This window comes from Colius striatus, chromosome 21 (assembly GCF_028858725.1).
Source record: "Colius striatus isolate bColStr4 chromosome 21, bColStr4.1.hap1, whole genome shotgun sequence".
Classification (NCBI taxonomy): Eukaryota; Metazoa; Chordata; class Aves; order Coliiformes; family Coliidae; genus Colius; species Colius striatus.
The window spans coordinates 4,590,663-4,609,705 of record NC_084779.1 but is presented as its reverse complement, the minus strand read 5'-3'; the positions used below and the strand labels follow the sequence as shown (position 1 = coordinate 4,609,705).

Sequence of the window (19,043 nt, the reverse complement as noted above, 5' to 3'; positions counted from 1 at the left end):
GGATGGAGGAGCCCGGCGCCGGGGGGCTGCGGGGGGACAAGGAGGAGCAGAGGGTGTTGGTGTCAGAGCAGAGCTGGAGACCCTGCCCCGAAAGCCGGCGGAGGGTCCGAGGTGAGACCCCCACCCGAGGCTGGGGGGACTTTCAGGGGGTAAAGGGGTGGGTTTTGGGGGGGTTATCACCTGGTTTCCCTCCCGTGCAGGGTGCCTGGGGTGGGTGAAGAGGCAGCTGTTCCGTGTCGGGGAGGATTGGTATTTCCTCTTTGTCCTGGGTGTCCTCATGGCCACCGTCAGCTTCGTCATGGACATCATCGTCTTCAGGCTCTACAACGGTAAACCAGGGGCTGCCAGGGAGGGGGAGTTTTCACCTGGCATTTCAAGGCTTGGCTGTGGATTTGAGGGGGGAGGGTCTTTTGCTTCTTCCCCAGCCCACAGGTGGCTTTACCAAGAGGTTGGGGACTACCTGGTGCTCAAGTACCTCTCGTGGACCATGTACCCCATAGCACTGACAGCCTTCTCCACCGGCTTCTCCCAGAGCATCACCCCCTTCTCAGGAGGTGGGACAGCCCCCCAGCCTCTCTACCCCCCAAAAAACTCCCCCCTTTACCCTCAGCAGCAGCCAGGAACCCCTAAAATGTAGACAGCCCCTCTCCTTTCCTGCAGGCTCTGGCATCCCAGAGCTGAAGGTCATCCTGACGGGCGTGATGCTGGAAGACTACCTGGCCATCCACAACTTCGGAGCCAAGGTGGTGGGCTTGACCTGCACCCTGGCCAGTGGCAGCACCGTTTTCCTTGGCAAATTGGTGAGGGATCCCCTTCCCACCCCTTCCCCACTCCCAGGTGGGTTTGGTTGGCAGCGAGGGGGGATGTGAGGGACACCCTCAGTCTGTGTGTGTGTCCCCCACAACCCCTCCCTGGCACCCAGGGTCCCTTCGTCCACCTCTCCTCCATGGCTGCAGCGTACCTGGGGAAGATGAGGACCTCAGTGATGAGGGATTACGAGGTGGGGGGGGTGCTGCTTTCTCCTTCAAAAGGGATTCTATTTTAACCCACTCCTCCCCCAAAAAAAACCCCCATGTCTCTGACTAAACCCCCTCCCTGCAGAACAAGTTCAAGCAGCACGAGATGCTGGTGGCAGCACAAGCCGTTGGGGTGGCCACTGTTTTCGGGGCACCCATCAGCGGTGAGATACCCCTGATCCCACCCTGGGCACCTTCAAATAGCCCCCCTCTAAATCCTCCTCCCTCCATGTCCTTCCCAGGGGTGCTTCTCAGCGTGGAGGTGATGTCCTCCCACTTTGCTGTCAGGGATTACTGGAGGGGCTTTTTTGCTGCTACCTCCGGCGCCTTCATGTTTCGCCTCCTCGCTGTCTTCAACAGCGAGCAAGGCACGTGGCAGGCAGGATGGGTGTCCCCCCTTCCCCCTTCATCCCCCTGGGAGGGGGACATGGGCCATTTTTGGGGTGCCCACCCTCAAAACCTCTTTCACTCCTTCCTCTGCCAGAATCCATCGCTGCCATTTTTAAGAGCGACCTCAAGATCGATTTCCCTTTTGACCTCAAGGAGACCTTTTTCTTTGCAATCTTGGGGTAAGAAGGGTCCTGCCTGTGCCTTGCCTGTGCCCTGCCTGTGCCCTGCCCAAACACTGCCCAAACACTGCCTGCACCTCTCTCCTCTGCAGGGTCATCTGTGGGCTCGTGGCCTGTGCCTACCTCTTCTGCCAGCGCTGGCTGCTGGCCGCCGTCGGCAAGAACCGCTTCAGTGCCAAGCTGCTGGCCACCGAGTCTGTGCCAGGCATCTGTCTGTCTGTCTGTGCCCCTGCACCCTGTGTGTCTGTGTGCCCACCCCCTGCACCCTGGGTGTCTGTGTGCCCACCCTCTGCACCCTGTGTGTCTGTGTGCCCACCCCCTGCACCCTGGATGTCTGTGTGCCCACCCCCTGCACCCCAAGCATCCATCTGTTCCCTCACACACTCGCTGGGCATCCCCTTGTCCATCCCCGACACCTTTCCCATCCACCCCATGCCCCTGGGGTGTCCATATGTCCTCCTCCCACACACTCTGGGCACCCATGGGTCCCCCTCTGTCCATCCCCCCCACCCCCAGCTCTGCCTTCCCCCCTCCAGCAAGCCCATCTACACGGCGCTGGTGGTTCTGCTCCTCGCCTCCATCACCTTCCCCCCAGGGCTGGGCCAGCTGATGGCCTCCAAGGTGAGTTAGGGGTGGGGGTGAGGGCTACGTGGGGCTCCCCCAGCCCATCCCAGTGGGTGCTCAGGGTGTGTGCCTGCCCTTGCAGCTCACCATGAAGGAATACCTCACCTCCTTCTTCGACAACCGCACCTGGGCAGTGCTGGCCCGCAACGTCTCCCGTGAGGCCAGCGGTGCGGACGTGGACCCTCAGGAGCTCTGGAGGGAGTGGTGCCACCCTTCCACCACCATCTTTGGCACCTTGGTCTTCTTCTTGCTGATGAAGGTAGCCATGGCCACTCCCAGTCCCTGTGTGTCCCCCTTACCCTGTGATGGAGTCCCCACAGGGGTCACACCCCCCTTTTTCTCTCCTGTGTGGACACCCCCAGTTCTGGATGCTGATCCTGGCCACCACCCTGCCCTTGCCTGCTGGCTACTTCATGCCTATCTTTGTATATGGTGAGTCTGGAGCAAGGGAGTGGGTACAGGGGGAGCAACCAGCCCTTGGGGAAGAGTATGGGAGGAGCAGGCAGCCCTGGAGGGGGTTGCATCAGGTATCAGGTGGGAGGTGCAGGGGTTGCATCCCACCTTGGGGAGAGGGGGTTGTGTAGAGTTGGGGGTGGGGGATCATGGAGGTTGTGGCCAGCTGAGGGTGAAGGGGGGTGTCCAGATGCCTTATCTGGGGGACACACACCTCTTCTGGCACTCCCCATCTCCCCCTGCCCCGCTTCAGGAGCTGCCATCGGGCGCTTGGTGGGGGAGGTGCTGGCTCTGCTCTTCCCCCATGGCCTCCGCTCCCAGGGGCAGCTGCAGCCCATCAGCCCTGGTGGCTACGCGCTGGCTGGTGAGTCTGGGGGGCAGGGGAGGGGGTGACACCCCCATGCTGAGGGTGAGGGGACACCCACCACCCCACACACACTGCCCCACAACCCCACTCCAGGCGCAGCCGCCTTCTCGGGCTCAGTGACCCACTCCATCTCCACGGCTTTACTGGTGTGTGAGGCCACTGGGCACCTGAGCTACATCCTGCCCATCGTCCTGACGGTGCTGGTGGCCAATGCCATTGTCCAGAAGCACCAACCTTCCTTCTACGATGGCACCATCATTGTCAAGAAGCTGCCCTACCTCCCCCGCATCCGCAGCCGCCACCTGGCGTAAGACTCTTCCCCCTTTCCTCCTCCCCCACCCCAAATCTCACCTTCTGGGGTATTTTGCTGTGAAATGATGAGGTTTTGGGACTCCCCCAGCTCTTACCAAGTGGTGGTGGAGGAGTTCATGGAGAGCCAGGTGGTGGCTTTGCCCAAAGGTGGTGGCTTTGAGGAGGTGCTGGTGGCCCTGGACGCCTCTGCTGATGCTGAGTACCCCGTGGTGGAGAGTGCAGGTGGGATGGGGGGATGGAGGGGGTCACCCTGACTCGGGGGGGGGATGTCACTGCTTTGTCCTTGTCCCCCAGAGTCACCCACACTGGTGGGCACCGTCAGCAGAGCCCAGCTGATAAGCTTCCTCCAGAGCCACAAGCATCCTCAGGCACCCCCAGGGGAGAAGGTAAATGGGGAGAGGGGTGGGAGGCAAAGCCCAAACAGCTGGATTTCCCTTCCAAAATGACCAATGTCACCTTGTCCCCAAGCTGGCTGCTGCTGGGACAGTTGGGGACAACTGCACCATTGAGCCCATCATGCTCCAACTCTCGCCATGGACCTCCCTGCACCAGGTACGGGGAAGGGGACACACACACTGCCCCCAACCGCCCCCTCCCCAGTGCTGTGTCGGGGGGAAGGGGCCTGCAGGGGTGGCTTTGTCCCCAACACCTCTCTGGTGTCACCTGTCCCCTTCCCCTCCAGACCCATCACCTGTTTGAGCTGCTGAAGCTGCAGCGCATCTTCGTCACCCGCTCCGGGGAGCTGGTGGGAGCCGTCAGCAGGGTGGAGGTGAGGAGAGGGGGGTTGTGGGGGGCACAAGGTGTGTGTGTGAGGGAGGTGGGGGACAAAGGAGAGGGGGTGACAACCTGCTGTGCCACCTCCTGTGTCCCCTGGCAGCTGCGGAGAGCCATCGAGGATCTGGCCAACCCCAAGGGCTGATGGTTGGAGAGCCCAGGGATGGCACCCATGGAAAGAGGAGGAGGGAGGAGTGTCCTGGCCTTGCTCCCATCCCCAAACCCAGATGTCTGGGCACCTCCCTGCCACCATGTGCTTTTGCATTAAATACATCACTGCTCCCTCCTCCTGGTTCATTCAGAGCTCCCCAAATCACCCCAAAACGTGCACCCAGCCCAGTGCCCCAGTCTCTGAATCCTCCTCTAATTATCAGCACAATAAGCTCATTAATCATTGCAATTAATAAGAGTGGGGGGTGCTCTGTGACCCCAAGAGTATGGGGAAAAGGGAGGAGGGGGCTCAGCTCCCCTCAGTTCTTTGCTGCACCCCCAAAACTGGGTGCAGTTGGAGTGGGGGGGGAGGCGAGGCAGATGCTAAGATGTAATTAAGCCTGGTGGGGTAATTAAGGCCGGTGGGGCAGGTTGGGTGAGGCAGGCAGGCCCAGGCCCAGCCCCAGGAGAGGGGAAGCGGGGTCAGAGCCAGGGAGACACCCCAAAAACGGGGTGGGTGCTGGGCTGGGTGCTGGGGTGAGGCTGTGGGAGCAGGGACGGGCTCCGCGCCCGTGTGCCCCACGGAGGGAACCACAGCACCCGCAGCACTGGGGGAGGCTGGGCAGTGGGGTGGAGGGACCACAGCACCCAGAGCACTCACAGTGGGTGCTCAGGGGGGAGAGGGGACAACAGCACCCCTTGAGACCCCATAAAACCCCCTAAAACCTTCCTTAAAAGACCCTTCAACTTCCTTAACCTCCACCTCCCTCCCTTAACCCCTTAAACAATCCTTCAAAGCATTTTAAGGCCCTTAAAACCACCCCCAATCCAACTGCAACTTGAAAACCTCTTAAAATTCCTGTAACACCCCTTAAAACATCCTTACAATCTCTTAAAACCCCAACTGGGTCCCCCTGAAGTGCCCTGGTAACCCCTTAAGAACCCTTTAAACTCCCTAAAAAGAGACATTTCACATAAATGCTTAAAACACCCTGAAAAAAATCCTTTAAACCTCCTTAAAAAACTCTTAAAACCTCTGTTAACCTCCCCTTAGAAACCCTTCAAACCCCAAACTTCCCTTAACCCCCCCTAAAACCCTTGAGATCTCTTAAAAGAACCTCAAACCTCAATTAAACCCCAACTGAAACCTCAGTCAGCCCCCCCAAAACCTTTTAACCCCTTCAAAACTTCCCTTAAACCCCCTCAGAAGCCTTGAAACATCTTTTAAAAGAACCTCACATTTAAAACCTCAATTAACCTCCCTTTAAAAACCCTTTAAACTCCCCCAAAACTTCCCTTCAACTCCCTCAAAATCCTTTAAACCCATTTTAAAAGAACCTCAAACTTAAAACCTCAATTAACTCCCTCAAAACCCTTTTAACCCCCAAAACTTCCCTTAAACCTTTAAATATCTTTTAAGAGAACCCCAATTTTAAAACCTCTTTAAAAAGCACTTCAAAACAGTCCTTAAAGCCCCCAAACCCCCTTAAAAAGCCTCTTAAACCCCCTTCAAACTCCTTAAAAACCCCTTTAACCCCCTCAAAGCCCCTTTTTTTTGCCCCCAACCTCCCCCCATCAGCACCAAACAACGTGATAGAAAACCAAAAAGCACTTTTTTATTCAAATCCAAACCCCACCAAACCCCCCCCAAAAAAAACACCCCAAAACCAACAAAAACCCACAGAAAGGGAAGGAAAAAAACCCCAAAACCCTTTAAAAAGAGGGTCAGGGTTTGGGGTTCGTTGGTTTCCTTTCCCCCTTCTCACTCTCCTGTGTCTGACACGTAATAAATATACAAAAATAGAATAAATTAGGTTTAAAAAATAAAAGGGAAAAGGTCCCACTGGCAAATCAGCGTTAAAGGGGGGCAAAAACCCCCCAAAACGCCCCCAAACCCCACGGGAGAGGAATAAATAGGGAGGAAAAAGCCAAAATAAGCCAAGTTTGGGGAGCTCTATGATGTTTTTTCTCTTGAAATGTGGAAAATAAAAGGAAATGCCCCCCTCCCCCAGCCCCAAAATGAGCTTGAAATGGTGTTTTTGGGGGGTTCAGGGGAGGGTGGGGGGTGACACCCCTTTGAGCCCCAACCCCAGGGGGTCGTAGTAATAATAATACTATGGAAAAGCAACACAATAATAAGAGGAATAATAAATAAAGTCCCCTGGGAGGAGTGGGGGTGGGGGGTGTCTTCACTGGGGGGTTTTCAAGTGTTTTGGGGGGCGGGGGTCAGAGGGGACCCCCCCGGCAGCCCCCTCCTGCAGCCCCAGCAGGCTGTAGGCGATGCGCTTCTGGTGCCCCGGCAGCCGCACCCCGATCTTCCTGATGTCCCTGTGGGGAGAGGAGGGCAAGGGGTGGGTTTGGGGGGGGACAGGAGGGGGGCATGGGGGCAGGAAACCCCCCTCCCAGGGCTGAGGGTTGGGAGTGGTGTGGGGATACCATGGGGGTACCATGGGGATTCCATAGGGACACCATGGAGGGAGCATGAGTGTGCCATAGAGACACCATGAGGGTGCCATGGGGACACCACGAGGGTGCCATGGGGACACCACGGGGACACCACGAGGGTATCATGAGTGTGCCATAGAGAAACCATGAGGAGACCATGGGGACACCATGAGGGTACCATGGGGACACCATGAGGGTATCGTGAGTGTTCCATAGAGAAACCATGAGGAGACCATGGGGACACCATGAGGGTACCATGGGGACACCATGAGGGTATCGTGAGTGTTCCATAGAGAAACCATGAGGAGACCATGGGGACACCACAGGGACTCCCTAGGGACACCACAAGGACACTATGAGGGTATCATGAGTGTGCCACAGAGAAAGCAAGAGGAGATCATGAAGGTACCATGGGCACAGCATGGGGACATCATGGAGACATCATGAGTGTGCCATAGAGACACCATGAGGGCACCATGGGGACACCATAGGGACAGTATGGGAATATCAAGGGGACAGCATGGGGACACCATGAATACAGTACGAGGACATCAAGGGGTCAGCATGGAGACAGCAGGAAGATACCATGGGGACAGAATGGGGACATCAAGGGGACACTATGAGAGTGCCATGAGGGCACCATGGAGACACCATAAAAGTACCATGGGGACAGGATGAGTACACCACAGAGACACCATGAGAACACTGTGAGGGTGCCATGAGGGAACCATGGGCACATCAGGAGGTCACCAAGGGGATGCCATAAGGACACCACCATGGGGACAGCAAGGGGATGGGATGAGGACATCAAGGGGTCACTGATGGGGACACTATGGGGATATCAAAGAGACACAATGGGGACAGGATGAGGACACCAAGGGGTCACCATGGGGACAGAATGAGAACACCATGGAGACAGTGTGGGGTCACCATGAGGACACCATGGGGGACAGCACAGGGATAGAATGGGGACAGTGTGGGGTCATTATGAGGATACCAAGGGGTCACCACAAGGACACCCCAGGGCTGTGAACTCACTCGCTGGTCATCTGCAGAACCTTCTCAATGGTGCTGTAGCCTGAGGCCATGAAGTGCTCTGTGTACTGGGGCATCCTGATGGACTCCAACCACTCAGGGACGGAGCGGAAGGGGAGACCCTCAGAGCCACTGGTGCTGGGCAGGCGGATGGAGACCCTGTGGTGGTGGTGAGGGGGTGTCAGAAATGAGGTGGGAATGGAAAGATGCCCAGAGAAAATAATGCAGAGGCAGAAGGATGAGGAAATGATGTGAAAGTGGGAGGGGGTGAAAAAGAGGTGCAAAGAAAAGGTGGAGAAATGGAAAGAGGCAAAAGAATGAGGCAATGAGAGGGTGCAAAGGATGATGCAAACAATGAGGCAGAAATGCAACCATGCAAAAAAAAAGGGGGTGAAAATGGGAGGATGCAACAAATGCAGCATGTGGGAGATGCAAGAAAAATGATCCAGGAGGAGGAGGAAGGAAAAACGATGCCACAAAGGTGATGCAAAGGTGGGAAAAAAAGGGATTCAAAGGATGATGTGGGAATAGAGGGATGGAAATGGTAGTGCAGAAGTGGAGAGAGGCAAAAAGTGGTGTGAAAATGGAAGGGAGCAGAAGATGATGCAGAAAAAAAGGTGATGCAGGGATGGAAGGGTGCAAAAAATGCTGTGGAAATGGAAAGGTTCAGCAAAGACAATAGGAGGAGGTAAAAATGAGGTGAGAAAAGGGACAGGAAGGTGCAAAGAGACTGCAAAGGTGCAAAAAAAGAGCTCAAGAATGCAGAGGTGCAAAAGAGGTGCAGATGCAAAAAGAGGTGCAAGAGTGCAAAGCTGCAAAAAGCAGGGGGGAAATGCAAAGGTGATGCAATAAAAAGGGCACAAAGATGCAAAAAGGAAGGTGAGACTGCAGAGAGGCTGCACAAAGGAGCAAAAAAGCAGCACAAAGGTGCAAAGAGCAAAGGAAACAAATAAGCAAAGGCAGAAAAAAGAGCTCAAGAATGCAGAGGAGCAAAACCTAACACAGAATGCAGGTGCAGAAAGGGATGCAAGAGTGCAAAGATGCCAAGAACAGTGCTAAAAAGCAGCTCAAAGGTGCCAAAAAGCAGCTCAAAGACGCCAAAATGCAGCTCAAAGGTGCCAAAATGCAGCTCAAAGACGCCAAAATGCAGCTCAAAGGTGCCAAACCCAACGCAAACAAATAAGCAAAGATGTGAGGAAGTGCGGCAAGAACACCGAGAGGTCAGGCAAAGGGCTACCAAAGCCAGCACAAAGATGCCAAAGGCAACACAAGCTCCTCAGGCCCTGCCAGCTGCCCCTTCCTCAGCCCAGGGCTCACCGGGGGTCGAAGTCAGCCAAGGCCTTGAGGGAGTCGGGGGCGCGGATGAGCTTGTCCAGGAAGCTGACGACGTCGGCGAACTTGGGGCGGCGGCTGCGCTCCTGCTGCCAGCACTGCATCATCAGCTGGTAGATGGCTGAGGGGCAGTCCAAGGGGGCAGGCAGGCGGAAGCCCTCGTTGATGGCCTTCATCACCTATGAAGAGGAGGAGGTTGAGTGCTTCTCCCCTCCCTACCCCCTCAGAAAGAGTCTGTTTGGTGAGATCCCCCCCTAAAAGGGGACAAGGGGTAATGGACAGAAGCTGGAGCACAGTAAGTTCCATTTGAACACAAGGAGAAGCTCCTTTGGTGCTGAGGTGAGGGAGCCCTGGCCCAGGCTGCCCAGGGAGGGTGTGGAGGCTCCTTCTCAGGAGGTTTCCAACCCCACCTGGACACGTTCCTGTGCCCTCTGAGCCAGGGGAACTTGCTTTAGCAGGGGCTGGGGCTGGAGCAGCTCTGCAGGGCCCTTCCAGCCCCCACCATCTGGGGTTCTGTGTAGCACATGGGTGCTGGAGGAAGGTGGGTGCTCACCTCGTGGTTTGACAGCTCCCAGTAGGGCCGCTCCCCGTAGGACATCACCTCCCACATGACGATGCCGTAGCTCCAGACGTCGCTGGCAGAGGTGAACTTGCGGTAGGAGATGGCTTCAGGTGCTGTCCAACGGATGGGGATCTTCCCACCCTGTGGCAAAGCTAGGGTTAACCCTCCAAAACACAGCCCCCAACCACGGGGATCTTCCCATCCTACAGCAGCACTGGGGGGAGCCCTGTGCACCCCCAAAAAGAGCTCCCAGACAATGAGGGTCTTCCCATCCTACAGCAAGGCTCTAAAAAGGACCCCTCAACAACAGGGATCATCCCACTCAATGGCAGTGCTGTGGTCAACCCTGTGACCCCCCAAAAAAGAGCCCCCCAACACTGGGGATCTTCCCAACCAATGGCAACATTGCAGTCAAGACTGTGCCCCTCCCTCCCCCCCAAAAAAAGACCCTCCTAGCCATAGGGATCTTCTCACTCTATGGCAGCACTGGGGTCAACACCTGCACCCCCCAAAAAAGACCTTCCCAACCATGGGGATCTTCCCATCCTACAGCAATGCTTGGGTGAGCCCTGTGCCCCCCAAAAAAGAGCCCCCCAACATTGGGGATCTTCCCATCCAGTGGCATCGTTGCAGTCAACCCTGTGCCCCCCCAAAACAGACCCCCAACAGTAGGGATCTTCCCATCCTACAGCAACGCTGTGGTCAACCCCTAAATAAGCCACAACCCCCCAGGCATGGCCAACCACCGTGGTGTCAACTTACACTAGTGGTGTAGGTGGCTTCAGGGTCATCTTCCAACACCCTGGAAAGCCCAAAGTCGGACACTTTGCACACCAGGTTGCTGTTCACCAGGATGTTGCGGGCAGCAAGATCCCGGTGGACGTAATTCATGTTGGCCAAGTACTTCATGCCAGCGGCGATGCCCCTCAACATGCCCACCAGCTGGATGACACCAAACTCCCCCTCTTTTTCCTAGGAAAAGAGGAGAAATTTGGCCTCAAATCTCTCTCACCCCACCTCCCGTGGTGGGTTTTGGTGGTTCCACCACCGGGTTAATCCTCGTCGTCGCCACATTTCGCCTACCCGCAGGAACTTATCCAGCGCGCCGTTCTCCATGTACTCCGTGATGATCATGAAGGGTTTGTCTGTAGGCAGAGAGAGACCAGATGGGTCAAAAAAAAACCCCAAAGCAGGTCAAAACTCCCCCAATCCCCTCAAAAACCCACCCAAAACCCACTAAAACTTCAAGAAACCCACCCAAAAGAACATCAACCCCTCGAAAAACCCACCCAAAACCCCACTGACCCCCCCAAATCGTTGCTCAAAACACCCTGGTTTTATATAGCGGGGTTTTTTTGTGGTGTTTTGCAGGGAAATTGGGTTTTTGAGGTGAGGGGACTCACATTTGGAGACAACCCCTTCCAGACGGATGATGTTGTGGTGACAGAACTGGCCCATGATGGTGGCTTCGCTCAGGAAGTCCACCCGTTGCTTCTCCGTGTAGCCCACCTTCAAGGTCTTGATGGCCACAGGCACCTCCTTCTTCCCACGCTTTAGGGTGCCCTTGTAGACCTCCCCAAATTCACCTGCTCGGAGGAAAGGGTGTTGAGATGTTTAAACCCTCACTTTGGTCCAACCCTGGGGTGTCTTTGGGGTGATGGTGCTGCCCAAGGACCTACCGGCGCCGATGACCTTCTGGCGGGTGATGGAGGAAGGATGGATCTCGGTGGTGAACTTGAGCATGGCTTGGTTGGGGTCTTCATAGGTGTGTGGGTCAACATAGGTCTTGAGGGGCTTCAGCTGGTCTGTGGGGTGCCACAGGAGGGAGTCAGCACCCACGTCACCCCACAGCCGTCCCCGTTGATCCACCGTGCCGTCGCTCACCTGACTTGGAGAAGTAGACGTCCTCAACAGACTGGCGTGGCCGTGACCTCCTCCTCCTGTGTGAAAAGCAGCGTTTTGTCCCCCAAAAGTCACCCCTCACCCATCTGTGGTGGTGGAAAAATGGTATTTTGGGGTATTTTTGAAGTCCTTACCGCCGGAGGACGTAGAGCAGAGCGGCCAGGAGGAGGAAGACGAAGAAGGCACCAGCGACGGAGCCGCTGATGACGGCGGTGGATGCCATGGCCTCGGCGCCTGCGGGGACAGGTTGCAGGGGGGAGGGTTGTTGGAGTGAGCCACACACCCCTTGGACCCCTCACCCCAAAATCTCACCCTCCCCCTGAGATGCTCACCCTCGGGCAGGGTCTCGAACTCGTGCTGGGGGCTGTAGGCGCCGTGGCCGTCCGGGGTGAGCGCCTGGACACGCACCACGTAGGCGGTGGCAGGGGACAGCTTGGGCAGGGTGACAGAGGTGCCCTCGCAGCGCAGCACTGAGTAGCTGTTCTCATCCACCTGGGGACACGGGGCGAGGTGACGTGGGTCAGGGGGACACGGGAGGAAGGAGGTAGGGAAGGGTGGAAGGGGTGACATAGATGGTGGTAAGGATGGAGGTGAGACAGATGGAAGAGATGAGACATGGGTGGAAGAGGTGACATGGGTGGAAGAGGTGACATGGGTGGAAGAGGTGACATGGGTGGAAGAGGTGACATGGAAGTGGCACAGATGAAGGTAAGGATGGAGGTGACATGGATGGAAGAGGTGACACAGGTGATGGCAAGGATGGAGGTGAAATGGATGAAGAACGAAGGTGACACATGAAAGGGGTGACATGGATGGGCATGACAGTTGAAAGGATGGAGGTGATGTGGATGGAAGAAGTAGCATGGATGATGGTAAGGATGGAGGTGACAGATGGAAGAGGTGACGTGGATGGAAGAGGTGACGTGGATGGAAGAGGTGACGTGGATGGAAGAGGTGACGTGGATGATGGTAAGGATGGAGGTGACATGGATGAAGAATGAAGGTTATGCAGATGGAAAGGGTGACAAGGATGGAAGTGACACAGATGAAGGATAGAGGTGACATGGATGGAAGGTGACATGGATGGAAGGTGACATGGATGGAGGTGACATGGATGGAGGTGACATGGATGGAGGTAAGGATGGATGGGATAAGAATGAAGGAGATACATACGGAAGGGGTGACACAGCTGGAAGTGACACAGATGAAGGTAAAGACAGAGGTGACAGGGATGGAAGGGGCGATGAATTTGGGGGTAACAGGCTGAAGCTGTGACAAGGGACAGACCTTCTTGCTGTAGGTGACCTCGTACTTCCAGACCCGACTCTGTTGCCTCGGTGGCACCGTCCAGGACAAGACCAAGCTGGTGGCCGTCCGTCCGTCCAGGCTCACCGACGTCACCCGGGGTGGCTCTGCCGTGGGGACAGGGAGGTCAGGGATGGGTCCCCACTGCGGGGGGAGGTGGCAGGGCGGGCGCTGGGGACACCAGCAGCCCCTCACCCGTCTGGTTGACGCTGATGGTGGCGGTGGCCACGCTGCGGAGCTGGCTGTAGGCTGACACCCCGTTGCGGGCCTCCACGCTGAAGGTGTAGTTGACGTGTGGCTCCAGGTCGGTGACGGTGACCCCCGTCCCCGTCAGGCCCTGTGGGGGCTGCGAGTAGCGGAGCCCCCCGTCGCAGGGCCGGCACTCCCCGCCGTCGGGCCAGCACTGCTCACACGTCACGCTGTACGTCACGTCCCCGCGGCCGCCCGCGTCGGCAGGGGGAGCCCAGCGGAGCTGCACCGCCGCCCCCAGCCCCACGGCCACCACGCTGCGGGGCGGCGAGGGGGGACCTGGGGACAAAGCAGAGGGAGATGGGGAGTGGGGAGAGGGATGGTGGCACCGTGCCTCTGTTCCCTCCCCTCCAGACGTAAGAGAGGTCACTTACGGGTGCAGGGGTCGCTCGGGGGGTCGTCGGGGGCGCGGAAGAAGCCGTCCTGGCAGGGGCAGGCGGTGGCAGCGGGGGGAGAGGGCAGCGTGTTGGGGGGACAGGGCTGGCAGCCACTCGAGGACACCGTGGCCTTGAAGGAGCCAGGGGGACAAGCTGAGGGGACACACACACAATGACACGGGTGAGACCTCAGATCCCTCCTCCCTACCCACAGCATCCTCACCCGGGTGGGTTTTGGGAGGGTATCACCTCCCACCCTCAGCACCCTGAGTGGGGGTTTTAGGGTATTGCACTTCAGTTTTCATCTTCTGCCTCCCCTTTCTCCCCTGGCTGAGCTCTGCTGCTCTTGCATTGCTCAAGTTCAGGATGCAGGACGGAGAATTTGGGGGCCAAAACCTCATTTCTCCACCCCCTTCAAGCACCCAGAGTGGGGATTTTAGGGTATTTCACCTTATTTCATCTTACTTTTCAGCTTTCTGCCCACAGGCAAGGACAGGACCCCCACTTTGCCCCCTTTCTCCCCTGGCTGAGCTCTGTCACTCACTATGCTCAAGCCAAGGATCCAGGATGAAGAATTTGGGGGCCAAAACTTCCATTTCCCCACCTCCCTCAAGCACCCAGAATGGAGATTTTAGGGTATTTCACCTTATTTTTCAGCTTTCTGCCCACAGGCAAGGACAGGACCCCCACTTTGCTCCCTTCCTCCCTTAGCTGAGCCCTGTCACTCACTATGCTCAAGTTGAGGATCCAGGATGGAGAATTTGGGGGCCAAAATCTCATTTCTCCACCCCCTTCAAGCACCTAGAATGGGGATTTTAGGGTATTTCACCTTATTTCATCTTACTTTTCAGCTTTCTGCCCACAGGCCAGGCCAGGACCCCCACTTTGCTCCCTTCCTCCCTTAGCTGAGCCCTGTCACTCACTATGCTCAAGTTGAGGATCCAGGATGGAGAATTTGGGAGCCCACCCTCAGCACACACCGAGCCGCCTCCTCAGCCCCCACAGCTCCTCACCCCTCTCCCCCCTTCCCAAATTTCCCCCCTCCTCAGGCCCTACCTTGGCAACTCTCTCCCGCTGCCTCGTAGCCGGCCCGGCACAGGCACTCGCCGATGGGCACCAGCCACTTGCCGTCGGCGTTGCAGTGAAGGACGGGCGCTTGCTCGGCCACAGCATCCTCCACGCAGCTGCCCCTCACCTTGGCCAAGGTCTGCGAGTCGGCCCCAGCCACGGTCTGTGGGAAACGAGCCATCCCCCGAAACACAGCCGGGCACCTCTTGTAATAAACCCTGACAGAAAGCAGAGCCACGCAAGCTCCCAGGTCCTGGAAGGCCAAGTAGAAACCCTTGTGGCGGAGAGGCCCCACGGAGCGCACCTCCACGTTCAGCTTCACGTTGCGGGAAGCAAAATCCTCTTGGACGGTGATTTCATCCGGGGCGATGGTGTCGATCTTCTTGAACTGCCTCTTCTGGAAGTTGGTGCCGTAATCCACGTCGGACTCGGCGTAGTAGAGGTTGAAGGTCTCCTTGCAGGAGCCGCCGCCGGCGGTGGGGAAGCTGTTGCAGTCTCTGACGGTGAACTGCAGCTCGATGAAGATGCGTTGGGCCACCCTGTGGTAGATCCAGTTGGTGCGCAGCCAGTTCTCCTGCTCGCCCTCCAGCACGTTGCACACCGAGTAGATGTAGATCAAGGAGTCGTTCAGGACGTTCTGCAGCAGGTCCCACTGCAACACCACCACAAAACGGGGAAACTGAGGCAGGCTGGGAGGTGCCCCTGGGCCAAACTCGTCCTCATCACCTGGGATGTTGCTGTCTCCATCCCCACAGGTGCTCCTGGTCCCATGGGGGTCCCCATCCCGATGAATGTCTCCAGTTCCGTGGATATCCCCATCCCCATGGATGTCCTCAAATCACTCCCTATCCCCATGGCAGTCTCTGTCCCCATTCCCATGGATGCCCCCATCCCGGTCCCTGTCCCTATCCCAATCGATGTCCCTCATTCCCATCACCAGCAGTGTCCCCATGGATGTCCCTAAGTCAGTCCCTATGGAGGTCCCCATCCCCATCCCCATGGCAGTCTCTGTCCCCATGGAGGTCCCCATTCCAGTGGATGCCCCAGTCCCCATCCAGGTCCCCATTGATGTTTTCAATCCCATCACCATCATATCCCCATCCCCATGGAGGTCCCCAAACTCCTCCCCATGGATGTCCCTGACTCAATCCCCATGGAGGTCTCCATCTCTATCCCCATGGAGGTCCCCCATGGATGCCTCTGTCCCCATGAAGCTCCCATCCTCCTCCCCATGGAGTCCCCTGTCCCCATGGATGTCCCCAGCCCCACTGTGGCCTCTCAGCCCCTCATCTTCCTGGCTGCTCACCCCTTTGCCATAGGGCTGGGTGAGCCAGCCCAGCTTCCCCTGGTCCTTGGCGAAGTCCAGCAGGTCCACTGCAAAGAGAGAAGGCTGTTAGTGGGGTGAGCAATGAAGCCTGGGAGATGCTACCAGACCCCAGGACCTACAGGTGCCACCAATACATCTCTTGGACCTATAGATATCCCTGGGACCCAAAGATGTCCCCAAGGACCCAGAGATGTCCCCAGGATCCACAGATGCCCTTGGGACCCATGGATGTCCTCCCAGGACCCATGTGTACATCCCTAGCACCCACAGATGTTCCCAGGACAACATGTACATCCCTGGATCCCATAGATGTATCTGAGACCCACGGATGTCCTTGGTACCCACGTGTACATCCTTGATCCCACAGATGTCCGTGGTACCCAGAGATGTCCTTGGGACCCACAGACATTGCCAGGACCCGCAGGACCCCTGGATACCCCTCGGCCATAAGGACACCTTCATTTCCACCAGATTCCACTGAGACTGCCGGGGACAACCCCAACCCCCCACGGCAGGAAGGGAGCGGCAGCCGCGGGGCCGCGCTCGGGGCGTGCCGGGGCCGCGCTGGGACGTGCCGGGGCCGCGCTCGGGGCGTGCCGGGGCCGCGCTCGGGACGTGCCGGGGCCGCGCTCGGACCTGCCGGGACACGCCGCGAGGGCGGCAGCCGGAGCCGCGCCGGGGGAGGAAGAGGAGGGAGGAGGAAGAGGAGCGGAGAGGAGCCTGAGGCTGCCAGGGCCGGGAGGAAAGCGCCGAGGGGGGCCCCCGCCACCTCCCCCCTCCCCGGCCGGTGAATCACCCCCCAGGAATGTGCCCGGACGCCCGGGTTCCGGAGGGGGGCTGGGGGGGGGAGTTTCAGGGGCAGACACACAACCCCCCACCCCAAATTCCTCCACCGCAGCCGCCGAGACCCGGCGCGTCCGCGGCATGCCCCGGGAGGGTGAAATCGCGGGGGGACGCCGCTCGGGACGGCGCTTTGCCGTGCCCCCCGCGCCAGGAAGGATGCCGGGCGGATATCCCGCTTTTCCTGCGGCTGCAGTTCACCCCCCGCGCTGCTGGGCGGCCGAAAGCTGCCGGGAGATGCGGCTGGGGGGGTCTCTGCGGGGTGGGTGTCGTTGCCCCCACCCCAAACGTCGGGGGTGAGTCAGGGGAGAAACCCGGGGCTGTGGCTGTTGAGTCAAGGGGTGCAGCACCCATGGGTGCACCCACGCCCGGGGCCACCGGTGCTGCTGGCACCTCTGGTGCCATCGCTATCTGCACCCCAGTGCCGCCCCCGAGCCCCTGGCGCCGCTGTCAGTGTCACCACCAGCGACATCTCCACGGCCACGGCCAGCAACACTTCCAGGGCCATCATCACTGTGGCCTTGACCATCACCACAGCCAGCAGTGCCACCAGAACGGCCACCACCACCATCTCCATCACCACCTCCAGCCCCTCCAACATTCTCATCTTCCTCATCCATTTCTGTGTTGCCACCACAGTCCCAGCTCCAGGCCCAGCACCATCCCCACCTGCACCACAAGCCCCCTGACCTCCTCCATCCCGTCACCATCCCCATCTGCATCCCCATCACTGCCCCATTCCACATCTGCAGCCCCATCACTGCCCCATTCCACATCTGCAGCCCCATCCCCTTCCCAGCTCCATTTTCACCCCCATCCATGTCCTCTCCTGTCCCCATCCCACCCTCATCGACCCCTCACCCCCCAGTGACCCCCAAAGCCGGCAGCTGCAGGACCCACCCAGGGTGCTGAGCACCCCTTCCCCTCCAATCCCACCAGACTCCCCCCTTTCCAACCCCTGGGACTCCCCCAGTCTCACTCCTCTCCCAACACTCTCCCCTCCCCCCCCCCCCCACTTTTCAGACCCCAACATCCCGCTGTCCCCACAGATCCCTCAGACTCAGCACCCCATGTCGGGGTGCTTGGGGGTCACCTCACCCCATCTTCCCCAGAACACTTAACCCCCCTCATTTCAGGGGCATTTCCCCTCTGGTTCATTTCGTTGGGGACTATTTTCCATCCAAACCACTCCCCAGCCTCCCGTTTTTTTACATCCGGAGCCGGATCTTTCCATTTCCCCTCCGAAAGCGACAGATTCAACCCTTCGGCTGCTTTCAGGAACCTCAGTTTCTTTCCTTTTCATTAAATAACGTCTTTTTCCCCCCTTTCCCTCGCCCAACCCCTCCGGCTGAGCCCCCAGCAGCCGGGGGAAGGTTCTGAGGTGGAGGCCGAGTCTCTCCCTGTTTCTCCCGACATTTTTGGGGGTTTTCCTGACATTGTTTCCCAGCTCACCGGGCCGCATCCTGCCCGGCCCAGGCAAACGCTCCACTTCAGGCTCATTCTCTCCCTTTTGGTTTTAGGGATTGTTTGGAAACCCCTTCACCCCGACGGACTTTTCTCTCTGGGGGGGAGGCACTCAGCAGGATGCAGCCCCGGCGCATGAGCTGGACGCTCTGCATTATAAGTTGCCCCAAACTCTTGTATTTCCCCCCATTTTAGCATTTCTCCCTCTATTTCAGCTCCCCTTCCCCCCCACTTTAGCACACCCCGGTCTCCCCTTTTAGCTTCACCCCTTTAGCTAACTTTCCCCCCTCCTTTTAAACTTTTTCTTCCCTCTTTTAAACTTTTTTCTTCCCTCTTTTTACCTCCCGCCTCCCCCCAACGCACCTCCCGCCGCACCCGCGAGCGCCCCTTTTTTAGGGGGAGGGCATCCACCCATCCTCCTTTCTTTTTTTGGGGAGGGGGGAGTCCCCCAGACCCCCCCTCAGCTCCGAAAGCCGCCCAACCTCAGTCGAACTCCCCCCACCCCCTTTTGATGGCGCATCCCGCATCCCCTCCAGCGCCCAAATCTAGTGGGTTTCGGGGTGCCTCCCCCCACCCTCAAACGCAGAACTCACCTTCCTCGGCTGCCAGGGGGGTGACGGCGGTGAGGAAGAGGAGGGTGAAGGCCGGGGGGGTGCCCGCCATGGCGGGGGAGGGGTGAGGGTGTTTTGGGGGAGGGGGGGGAACACCTTGAGTGCACCCCACAAGCGGCGGCACCCAGCGCTATGGGGCGTGTGGGGCTGAGCACCCCGCTCCTGTTCATTCATGTCCCGAGTGATGTCACGCGGCCACGCCCGCTCTTAAAGGGGCAGGAGCTGCTCCCAGTACCCACCAGTACGGGACTGGGAGGGTAG

General features: G+C 58.2%; 2 protein-coding genes across 2 annotated transcripts; one reads left to right on the top strand and one right to left on the bottom strand.

Moving 5' to 3' along the window:
* Positions 1-2: 2 nt before the first annotated feature.
* Positions 3-4,260, top strand: CLCNKA (chloride voltage-gated channel Ka). Its single transcript, XM_062013263.1, has 19 exons — positions 3-111; positions 201-329; positions 426-554; positions 661-800; positions 923-1,000; positions 1,102-1,180; positions 1,259-1,384; positions 1,501-1,585; positions 1,678-1,779; positions 2,122-2,206; positions 2,292-2,468; positions 2,572-2,641; positions 2,916-3,026; positions 3,123-3,336; positions 3,430-3,563; positions 3,636-3,727; positions 3,810-3,893; positions 4,024-4,110; positions 4,219-4,260. Exons 1-19 carry the CDS (start codon positions 3-5, stop codon positions 4,258-4,260), a joined length of 2,073 nt encoding a protein of 690 aa, XP_061869247.1.
* Positions 4,261-5,917: 1,657 nt separating this feature from the next.
* On the bottom strand, positions 5,918-18,951 carry EPHA2 (EPH receptor A2). The gene is made up of 17 exons (XM_062012776.1): positions 18,765-18,951; positions 15,847-15,914; positions 14,529-15,192; positions 13,470-13,625; positions 13,042-13,374; positions 12,829-12,953; positions 11,874-12,033; positions 11,676-11,775; positions 11,524-11,579; positions 11,319-11,444; positions 11,043-11,225; positions 10,723-10,784; positions 10,402-10,611; positions 9,631-9,780; positions 9,063-9,256; positions 7,749-7,904; positions 5,918-6,593 (listed from the first exon to the last, which is right to left on the bottom strand). The coding sequence occupies exons 1-17, from the start codon at positions 18,832-18,834 to the stop codon at positions 6,455-6,457; spliced, it is 2,952 nt and encodes a 983-aa protein (XP_061868760.1). The 5' UTR covers positions 18,835-18,951; the 3' UTR covers positions 5,918-6,454.
* Positions 18,952-19,043: the final 92 nt, after the last annotated feature.

Coding starts and splice junctions, on each gene's coding strand:
- CLCNKA (XM_062013263.1), top strand. CDS start 3: ATGGAGGAGCCCGGCGCCGGGGGGCTGCGGGGGGACAAGGAGGAGCAG. Junction 1,001..1,101: donor CAGTGATGAGGGATTACGAG/GTGGGGGGGGTG, acceptor CCCTCCCTGCAG/AACAAGTTCAAGCAGCACGA. Junction 2,469..2,571: donor TCTTCTTCTTGCTGATGAAG/GTAGCCATGGCC, acceptor GGACACCCCCAG/TTCTGGATGCTGATCCTGGC.
- EPHA2 (XM_062012776.1), bottom strand. CDS start 18,834: ATGGCGGGCACCCCCCCGGCCTTCACCCTCCTCTTCCTCACCGCCGTC. Junction 12,034..12,828: donor AGGTCACCTACAGCAAGAAG/GTCTGTCCCTTG, acceptor CCGTGTCCCCAG/GTGGATGAGAACAGCTACTC. Junction 9,781..10,401: donor AAGCCACCTACACCACTAGT/GTAAGTTGACAC, acceptor GCTTTGCCACAG/GGTGGGAAGATCCCCATCCG.